We start from the raw sequence: 10,228 nt of genomic DNA on the forward strand, positions 1-10,228 counted from the left end.
TGTATCAAAACCCAAACCAAACCAAAACAAAACAAAAACAAAAACCAAACCACCAAAAAACAAAAAACAAAAAGCCAAGACTGCTTGGGACCTGCAGGGAACTTAGCTAACTAGGGAACTGCTGCTTTCTGCGTGTCTGTAAATCATTGGCCGCCACTCACACCATTCTGTTCTGCTTCAGTGCAAGCCCCACCTCTCATATAGGGACAGATTAAAACAACAGCTGCTGCTCTACCTCCCTCATAATAAGTTAGTTTTCACACACATCACTATCCTGTGTGCCAACCTCTGGGTCAGTGGATGGGCACATGGTATACAGCAGTAACCAGCCCCTAGCCTCAGAGACCTAAAACAACTGTTCCAGGCTCTATAGAGAATCAAGGTCTCTAACACATGTGCAACTTTCTATTCAAAAATGACTTCCTCTTCTAGTGGGCACAAAGACACCTACTAGGTAGCACATAACTACAGCATCAGCTCGTCACAATCGGACTGAATCCGTGACTCTTACCTATTGAGCGCTGGCTTGATCCTTCAGCAGTGACCTGGCGGCCTGCCTTTAGTCCTAGAGAGCCTGCAAGCTGGCCATCCTGAGTGGGAAGGGGCTGGGGAGGCACGAAGCGCGGAGGGTCAGCATCGGTTTTGGTGCGGTCACTCTGCTGTGGTTCCTGAGAGCTACAGTTCTCCTTAGCTCCTGCTTGACAGACAAGGGAAAGAACAGATTAAAGCGAGAGAAACAAGCAGGGGCAATGCACAGTCAGGAGAGGCTTCACTTCAACTCTGCTCAGATCACAGGAAGTAGGAATGCTTTTTTTTAGTTTTTAATATTTATTTATTATTATGTATACAATATTGTTTGTGTGTATGCCTGCAGGTCAGAAGAGGGCACCAGACCCCATTACAGATGGCTGTGAGCCACCATGTGGTTGCTGGGAATTGAACTCAGGACCTTTGGAAGAACAGGCAATGCTCTTAACCTCTGAGCCATCTCTCCAGCCCCAAGTAGGAATGCTTTTATAAACAATAGATATCATTAGAAGAAAGCTCAGAAGCAAACAATAAAACGGGAAAAAAAGAACACAATCTTTATCAAAATGTCTCTGTCAAGTTCACAACACAGAGTTCTGGGGTAAATACATCTTACCTTGCTCTGGAGAGAGAGCCAGGGCATTGAGGTCGTCCTCCAACGCCTGGATTTGCTTCAGCAACTTCTCACCCTTGTCAGGGAGAGCCTGGATATTCACTGCAGCCAGTGTGCCCTAAAAAACAGATCCTATTAAACGGAACTGGCCTCTCAAGTTATTAAAGGACAACTTCAGATCAAATGGCTTAGCATGCTGAAATTCTAAAAATATCTTGTAATTATGAATATAAAAGCCAGGATTAAAAAGCCAAAACAAAACCCCAACTAGCTGCCTAAGCCTGAATATAGGAAAGGCAGGTATTAAATGGTCACCTACAGAGCCCTCTCAGGAAGCTACTTAGCTCTGTGAGGGTCTCCCCACCTGCACGCACACCCTAACCCTCAGGGCGGGTGCTTCTTAACCTTCCTCATGCTGTGGTGACCCCCAACTGTAAAATTATTTTCATCGCTACTTCGTAAGTGTAATTTTGCTATTGTCATGAATCCTAATGTAAATATCCGATGGTCTTAGACGACCACTGTAGAAGGGTCCTTCCATGCCCTACAGGGCCTTGACTCACGGGTTAAGAACCACTGCTTCAGAGACAAAGCACAGGTCAAGACTGGCCTGCCTTTTATTTTTTTTAAATTTTGTTTTTAGTTTTAATTATATGTATTTGTATATGTCTGTGTGTGAGTATGCAGACGTAAATGCAGATGCCCAAGGAGGCAAGAAAAGGGCATGAGATCCCCTGGAGCTGAGGTTACAGGCAGTTTTGAGTCACCTGATGTGGGTGCTGGGAATCGCACCAGGGTCTTCTGCAAAAGCAGTATACACCGCAGACCCAATACTCACCTTCTTTTGTCTCAACTGTGTTATAAGGTTTGCACGCTGGGCTGCTGGGTCAGAAGACTCTCCCTTCTTGGAGACACCTGAGGCAGCAGGTATCTGTCTTTGCACACACTGATCAGAAAGGTGAAGGTTCCCCCCATTCTGGGAGTCCACAGGCAAGTCAAAGAGAAGTGGGGACTCTGGCCTACTGGATACACCATCTTCTTCCTCACTATCATCGCTGCTGGAGACAGCATGGTAGACCTCCCGCAAGCAAAGCCTAGGAGCTCCTTCCCGGGAGGCCTGTGCACTGGGGGCATCTGTCCCTGTTCTGCTTTGGGCCTCCCCATTCCTGAGCTGCTCCCTGCTGAAGTGTCCTTCTTTCTGGGCCTTGCTTTTGGGTTCTGACCAGGAACCTTCTGAAGTAAAGACTGGGTTTCCTTTCCTCTCAGAGGTTCTGGCATGTTTGGGACATCTCGACTTTCGCTCTTTGACTTCTGAGGAACCACGCATGTTCGTTGGAGCACATCTCCATGGCCTTGTTTGGAAGCCATTCCTTCAGTCTTCTTAGTTTGGGGCTGAAACTTTGCTTTCTCCTCTTGTTCTTTCCTGACACCAGACTGTCTTTCTGTCACCAGGTCAGAGGAGGAGTCTTTCCTGACACCAGACTGTCTTTCTGTCACCAGGTCACCGGAGGGGTCTTTCTCCACGCTGCAGTTAGACTTGGGTTTCTGTTCTTTCTTTTGATCCCAGAGCTGGTCTTCGTTTTCTCTCAGCTTCTTATCAGCTGCCTTTCCCTCACCTTTTCCTGTGACCAACTGCTTCCTGAGAGCTGCTTTTTCATTACTGTTAAGCACCTTGAATGGGTTTCTTGGCTGGCTGGGAGAATGAGAAAATAACTCAGATGCCTGCGGAGGCTTGCTGGCTCCATGATGGTCTCTAGGATTAGGATCCTACGGACAATAAAAACAGTACACTGTAAAGGAAAACAAGGCCACCCTTCTGTCTAAAATGCCTCTTTGGAGGAAATGGAGATGCAGCAAACGCAATCCCTGCCTAGTATAACTTCTGCAGGTAAGAAAGAAAGATGTCAAGTTCATGAGGAATCTGTTCCTCTCGGTGCCTTGCCCCTTCTCTGTACAGGCTCACTTCTTTCCAGGGCTCAAAGGAAAGTGAAGCCCAAGCCAAGCACCTTTAGAATTACACGTGTACTCCTCCCTTCCTCACAGACAGCATACTTCCCAGGTCTAGTCCCCCGGCGCTGCACGTGAGCAGGGCCTCTCCTCCTCTCATAGTCTAGGAACCTTAGTTACATTTAGGTCATATCAAAACCAAGTAAACACTGATCTGTAAAATGATGGGGAAGTTAGCCTCCTTTTCCTAAGTAGGAGGATACCGACGACTTTCAGGACACTAGAAAACACTTGTGTGAAACGGGAAGTGCACGATGAAACCTCCCCCATCGCAGCGGCTCTCCGAATGAGCAGTCACACAGCTCTTCGGGGCTTTCTCAGAGGCAGTATGATAGACACCAGCGGTTCCTAAGGGCTTGGGGTGCTCTCTGCCAAAGCAGCTCACTACCCTGTCTTAACAAGCCACACAGAAAGCAGATGGGTGACCCTACCTGCCATGGGACATCCCCACACCAATGCTTCCCCTTCGCCTTGCTTCCAGTACACCGGAAGAACAACCTAGTGGAGCATAAAACACAAACGGTTAAGGCTACAAAAAGTCTTTAACAGGTTTTTTTTTTTTTGAGTTTTAAAAAGGGGTTTTAATTTTCTTTTTATGTGTATGAGTGTTTTGCCTGCATGTGTATATATGTGTACCACATTCATGTAGTGCCTGTAGAGGCCAGAAGATGGCACTGAATTCTCTGGAAGTAGTTACAGGCCTATAAGTGCTGTGGGTTACCTATTATGAGTGCTGGGAACGGAATCCACGTCTTCTTCAAGAGCAGTAAGTGCTCTCAACCACTGAGCATCTCTCCAACCCCCATAATTTAAGGAGAGAGAGAGAGAGAGAGAGAGAGAGAGAGAGAGAGAGAGAGAGAGAGAGAGAGAGGGAGGGGCTCACCACAGTCCGGGTTGATCACATCCAGAAATCTGGATTCAGGCCTTCACGCTTGCACAGCCAGCGGTTTACCTACTGAGCTATCCCCCAAGTCCTAGCAGAAGACATTTTTAAGGGCTGGAAGGTCATGAACAAAAATGATACAATGACCAGAGAGTATGCACAGGTTTGTTCTTTCCATTCTGTATGAAGAACAGTGAAATGGAGGAAGTGATGAGCAATGGCTGCTATAATTAAAACAAACAAACAAAAAGACCTAACCAGATATTGTGTGTGCCAGAAGGGAGGCCAGAATGCTGTCTAAAAAAGGAAGTTGCCAAACAAGAAGATACCAGCAAACTAGACACTGTATCACACAGCTGATTCTTCACAACCTGGGGATCAAGACCATCATCATCACCCTTCCGGATAGAAGATGGGGAGGGGGCAGTGAGATGCACGACCTGCAGAGCCTGGCCACTCCAGCTCTCTTCCGGCAGTCTTTCTTAGTCTAACCGCACTCAGCCTCAGCATCCCAGCTCAAGCTTTCCATCAGTGAACGTGGTGTTTGGAAGCAGCTGGAGCTGGGTTCGAACCCCTGCAATCCCACTTCACAACTGTGGGAACTCAGATTCCCTTCCTAACCTCTCTCATAGTAATCTTGCATCTACCCTGTGAAATCGTTACTATAATCAGTCACAACAGGTGGGCACGGAAGACAAGGGGTAACAAGGAGCCACACGGCTGCCATTCTGTGTAGCTATTATCTCAGCTGCCCTTCCCTCCACTGTGTTCAGTTTAGAATCTCCAAGGTTCTTTAATGCAAATTAGAAATTCACTGATAGCTTCTACCACTTGGAGAGGTGGGTGTTTATCAAGGGGTAAGAGATCTTAAGTGTCAGGAGGACAAGACTACACCAAATAAAGATCTGCCAGCCCCCTTTACTAACAGAAAACAATGTAATATATATATTTTCAGGCTAGGGAGATGGCTCAGTGAATGAAGTGCTTCCTTGCAAATGTGAAAACTAAAGTTCTGAGCCCCAGAACCCACATAAAATCCAAGTGAGTATGGCAGCCTTACTTATAGCCCTAGCACTCAGGAGGCAGAGACAGAGGGTCCCCAAGACAAACTGTCTAGCTAGGCTTGCAGAACCGGTGAGCTCCAGGGTCTGTGAGGACCCTGCCTCAGTAAGTAAAGTGGAGAGTGACCAAGAGTCACTCAACATCAACCTCTAGCCTCTACACACATTTACACACATGCACGTACACACACCCACATACATACAGACATACATATACACATATCCCCCACATACATATAAACAGCAACATTCCATTTACAGCAGGATTAAAAACATAACCAGAGGAACACATTCAGTAAAATGAGAATGAGAACTTTATAACAGAAATTATCTAGAAACATTGAGAGGAAAATTTAAAGTCATACTACACCACGCTCACAGACTAGAAAAGTCAATATTGATGTTTGCTCTCTCAAAACTGATCTCTGTAAATTATGCAACCTTAACAGTGTTGTCTGTAGAAACTTAAGAATTTGAATCTATATTCGATATGCAAATATAAGGATCCCACAAATGCCAGCACTGCCAGCACAATCTTGAAGAAGTTGGAAGACATACTAGTTTACATAATTAACCATCCAAGAATATGTAAATGAACCAATGGATAAAACTTAGCCACCTTAGACATTGACCCAAACTTAGGGTCAATTGATTTTTTTTTTTTAAACAAGGATGCCAAGTATTTCAGTGTACTTGGGTTGGGGACAGAGACTTAGAATACATAGATTTTAAATTACAGACTATTACACAAAAACTACCATGTATGTATGACCCCTACCTTCTGAGCCAGCCTTCTGTTCTCAAATCTCCACTGAAGTGAGGGCCAGGGGTATAGTGCAGGGGCAGAGTATGCCTTAGGTTTGATTCCAACCAGCTGAATAAAGAACCACCAAACCGAACATCTGCAGTTCTCTGCAGTGGTCATGCTACTTCATGCCTTGGTAGCCCAGTGCAATACATGGAATGCCTGGCAAGTTTCTACTTACCTTTTAAATCTCATGGCAAATAGCATCTCTCATCCATATGGACTTCCCCACCCTTCCCAAGGGAAACCACACTTTATTGAGTACTCAGCATGTTAGATCTTTGCCCTCTTTCTATTAGAAGAATTGAAAGTTGACAAGCTAGTGGGTTGATGTTGTTAGTGAGGGGACAGTTATGGAAGAAGAATAACAACACAGGCAGTAATCCAGAAATCAACCATCGCCTTCTTGGGATAACTAGTTGCTTAGCATTTAGCACGGTGGTTCTCAACCTTCCTAACATGGTGACCCTTGAATACAGTTCCTCATGCTGCGGTGACCTCCAACCAGAAAATTATTTTCATTGCTACTTCATAACTGTAAGTTTGCTACTGTTATGACTCCTAATGTAAATATCTGATATGTGACCCCTGTGAGAAGGTCGTTGGATGCCCCCCCTCCCCCGTGCCAGGGTTGAGTTGAGAACCCTGACTTAGGGAGCGACAAGGTAAATGACAATATGTGCAAAAATAGCTTGTTTTTCAGTAATGATTTTAAAGAACAATCAAAAACATATCTAGCAGGGCAGTGGTGGCGCACGCCTTTAATCCCAGCACTCGGGAGGCAGAGGCAGGCGGATCTCTGAGTTCGAGGCCAGCCTGGTCTACAAGAGCTAGCTCCAGGACAGGCTCTAGAAACTACAGGGAAACCCTGTCTTGAAAAACAAACAAAAAAAAAAACAAAAAAAAAAAAACATATCTAGCTGCAACTCTTTCAGATTAAAAAGAAAAAAAATAAAGGAAATGCTTCTAGATGCTCCTTATGGACACTTACCTCCATTCTTTCTTGCCCTGTGACAGAAACAAGCCCTGAAGCTCTACCATGAAGTCCTCATGCAATAAACAATGAGAAACAGGAATACTAGAAGGGAACAAACATTGTTAGGAGACAAGGAATAGAAGCCAGAAGTCTGAAGTCAGATCCAAACTTGAATTCTTATTTTTATTGATTTATTTGGAGACAAGGCCGCACTGTGTAGCCCTGGCTGGCCTGGAACTCGCAACCGAGACCAGTCTGACCTCAAACTTGCAGCAGTCCTCCCTCTGCCTCTCGAGTCCTGGATCACAAACATGTACCACCACAGCCACCCAACTACAGATTTTTACACTAAGGATTTACGAGTGGCTTGTAAATCTCACACATCATTTTCCTTGTAGGTTCTACGGAAAGGATCCAGAGTCTCTCTTTTCCTACTTCCTAAAGCAAAGCATGACAATAAGTGTTTCTCTTGATGGCTCAGGAATTTAAAATCGCCTGTTACATGATGTCTACACTGCAATACTCCCAGGAATGACTTGTAGTCTAAGGCTGGCCATAAGGTAGACTCGCTGGGAATTCTCCTTAGGTTCTTCCACTGCCTTTTACCCACCAAAACCCTATTAACTGTCCTTGATTGCTACGCACTTACCTACTTCTAACAATAATCTACTAATTTGCTTCTTTCCTGGCATAAATTTTTAAATGTCCTCCTAGCTTCCAGCAGAAACACATGAACCACACTCAGAGGGAACAGGTTTTAGTGAAGGTCTAAAGCATTCTCCTGTGACCTGTGAACCTGTTTTCAGCCTGCAGTCTGCTGACACACCTCAAGCCTCAAGCGAAAGTGCTGTACTAGCTTGTATTGCATGCACCCATGTGAGTAGCACTCCTCTGTTTATGAATGTTAATTCCCACAGGGCAGCAGCGAATGCCTTTGATCCCAGTACTTGGGAGGCAGAGACAGGAGAATCTCTGTGAGTTTGAGGTCAGTCTGGTCTACAAAGCAAATTCCAGGATAGTCAAGGCTACAGAGAGAAACCATGTCTTGAACAAAACAAAACAACAACAACAAAAAAAATGTTAGCTCTGTTTTTAGAGGTCTTATTCTTTATTTTCTGTTTAGGGGTATTTTGTCTGCATGTCTATACACCAAGTACATGTTGTGCCTGCAGAAGCCAGAAGAAGGCATCTGGAACTGGAGTTACAGACATTTGTTAGTTCCTGTGTGGGTGCTGGCAATCCAACCTTGGGGTCTCTGGAAGAGCAGTCAGTGCTCTTAAATGCTGACCCATCTCTCCACTCCCCAAGAATATTTCCCTTAATTTTGAACCAAACATGTTGCTTAATTCCTATAAACACGAGCATGCTTGTGTCTCACAAATCTCAATATATTTAGAAACTAGAAATAGTAAACTTTCATGCAAAACGGAGCCATCATACAACTCATCCTAGCACTAATACCCATTATAAAGTTATGATACTGAAGAAAATAACTTTGATCTACCAACTTCAGCAGGCAAGAGAGCAAGAAGAAATGTTAGTTAAATGATGCCTCAGTTTAATTCCTTAGAGAATGCAGACACCTGGTATATGCGATTGTCACGCTTGAGGGCAGTATTAACTTTCCTCGCTTTGGAGAAGCCTGACATTTCCAGGTCTCAGCCTTCGCATCCATAGAACCCGAGCTGCGCATCGATCTTTGATGTTTCTTTCAGCGCTGCTCCCTAAAGAAACTGGATCTCTCTGGAGAACTACTCCCTAAAGACACTGGATTATTAACCTCACACCACTTCGATGCAGGAAAACAAAAAAGCAGGTATCTAACTCCTAACGTTTTTAACCTCAAACATTAGAAAGGGAGACCTAAAATGGGTGCAAAACTAGCGAATTAATTCCCACGTCCACCGTTTGTCTACCCCGTCTAGAGAGAGCGCAAAGGATGCTGGGACAGAGGGGACCAGCTAAGTAAGGCCCGAGAGGTGACTAGAAACTTGAAGCTGAGTCTAGAAGGATACGAATATAGGAGGAATCCGCGACCCAGAGACGTAAGCTAACCAGGCTGGGTCACTCGGTGCAATCGGGCTCCAGACTTACTCGGTGGCTAGCACGAAGCCGCATGTGTTCTTCCGGCACACGTAGAAGCTCTTTCCCTTATTCGGGCCATCGCGGACGCCGGTCTTTAAGAAGCAGACAGTCCCTGAGGAGATAAGAAGGTCAGCAATGGCCACTCCAAGGCAGTGTCACAGGCCCGTGAGGGAAATCCTGAGACTCGGAAGACTCGGAGCCTTACCGTGGTCCGGACACTTCACCACTTCCATGACGCCAACCGACCCCGACACGCCGGGTTTCCGCCCTTTACCCCGCCCCCAGAACGCTCCGCCCAACATTCGAGCGCCTGGATCCGGAGAACCAATCAAATGAGAGATCCGCCAATTACAGCAGCCCGAAATCAAACTTGGAGTGAGGGGGCGTGGCCGAGGTCGAAGGAGGACGCTAGATGGCTCCCGGGCCAGGAAAAAAGCAAGATCTGGAGAGGCTGAACCTGGGCGACTCCCGAGAAACCCGTGAGCCCTTGACGCAGCCGAGGGAGCCTGAGCCGCTCGCTTGCTCGGGAAGCAGCGGCTGTGGGCGAAGACACTTAAGTTTGAGGCGTCTTAGAGACAGGAGAGTCCCTTAAAATGCGGGAATGTATTATCTGTAATAGAGCAGTGGGGCCCCGAACAACCTTTAAGTAAGTGTAGCATCCTCCCCGCGAAGTCCCCCAAGGTCGAAGAGGCCTGAGTGCTCGACCTCAGAACAGCTGCTGGGATCTCAGTTCCAGGCTCTGCGCGCTTTGAACTCAGAGCTGCCTCTGATTATTGGTGAGGTTCTTAGGGCCACTTGGTGTGCAAGCCCGGTGTCTGAGAGAAGGACCAGAGGAAAAACGGGCCTCGTGTGCAGGCTAATTTTACTTGGTGTGTTTTGTATTGTCAGCCCTTTTGAACTTATTTTGCATTTGTAGTTTAAAAATCGGGAGTGACGTTAAAAGAATATTGCATTTGAAATTGTAATCAAGGGGCTAGGGACATGGCTCAGAAGCTGAGTGTTTGCTGGCCAGCCTGGTTTACAGAATGAGTTCCAGGATAGGCTCCAAAGCTACAGAAAAACCCTATCTTGAAATGCCGGAGTGACGGGTGGGGTGGGGGTTGGGGAGGATTGCTGATCGTTCTTGCAGAGTTTGGTGCCAAGCACTACTTCTGGCTGCTCACAACCAGGCCTCCACGGATTCCGACACTTGTTCACACACAGAGACACAGACACAGAATTAAAAATAAAATAAATCTAAAGAAATTGTAGTAACTTTATTGGTGAACAG

At 46.0% G+C, this 10,228-nt stretch overlaps 1 protein-coding gene across 1 annotated transcript in view; it reads right to left on the reverse strand.

Moving 5' to 3' along the window:
- Positions 1 to 9,220, reverse strand: part of Ttf2 (transcription termination factor 2) — a 32,905-nt gene extending 23,685 nt beyond the window's left edge. The window contains 8 exon segments of the mRNA XM_038311239.1: positions 512 to 694; positions 1,145 to 1,259; positions 1,980 to 2,353; positions 2,356 to 2,908; positions 3,580 to 3,646; positions 6,889 to 6,975; positions 8,968 to 9,070; positions 9,164 to 9,220. Of these exon segments, the coding sequence (XP_038167167.1) occupies positions 512 to 694; positions 1,145 to 1,259; positions 1,980 to 2,353; positions 2,356 to 2,908; positions 3,580 to 3,646; positions 6,889 to 6,975; positions 8,968 to 9,070; positions 9,164 to 9,191 (1,510 nt within the window). The 5' untranslated portion in view covers positions 9,192 to 9,220.
- Positions 9,221 to 10,228: the final 1,008 nt, after the last annotated feature.

The sequence above is a fragment of the Arvicola amphibius genome, chromosome 14 (assembly GCF_903992535.2).
Source record: "Arvicola amphibius chromosome 14, mArvAmp1.2, whole genome shotgun sequence".
Lineage (NCBI taxonomy): Eukaryota > Metazoa > Chordata > Mammalia > Rodentia > Cricetidae > Arvicola > Arvicola amphibius.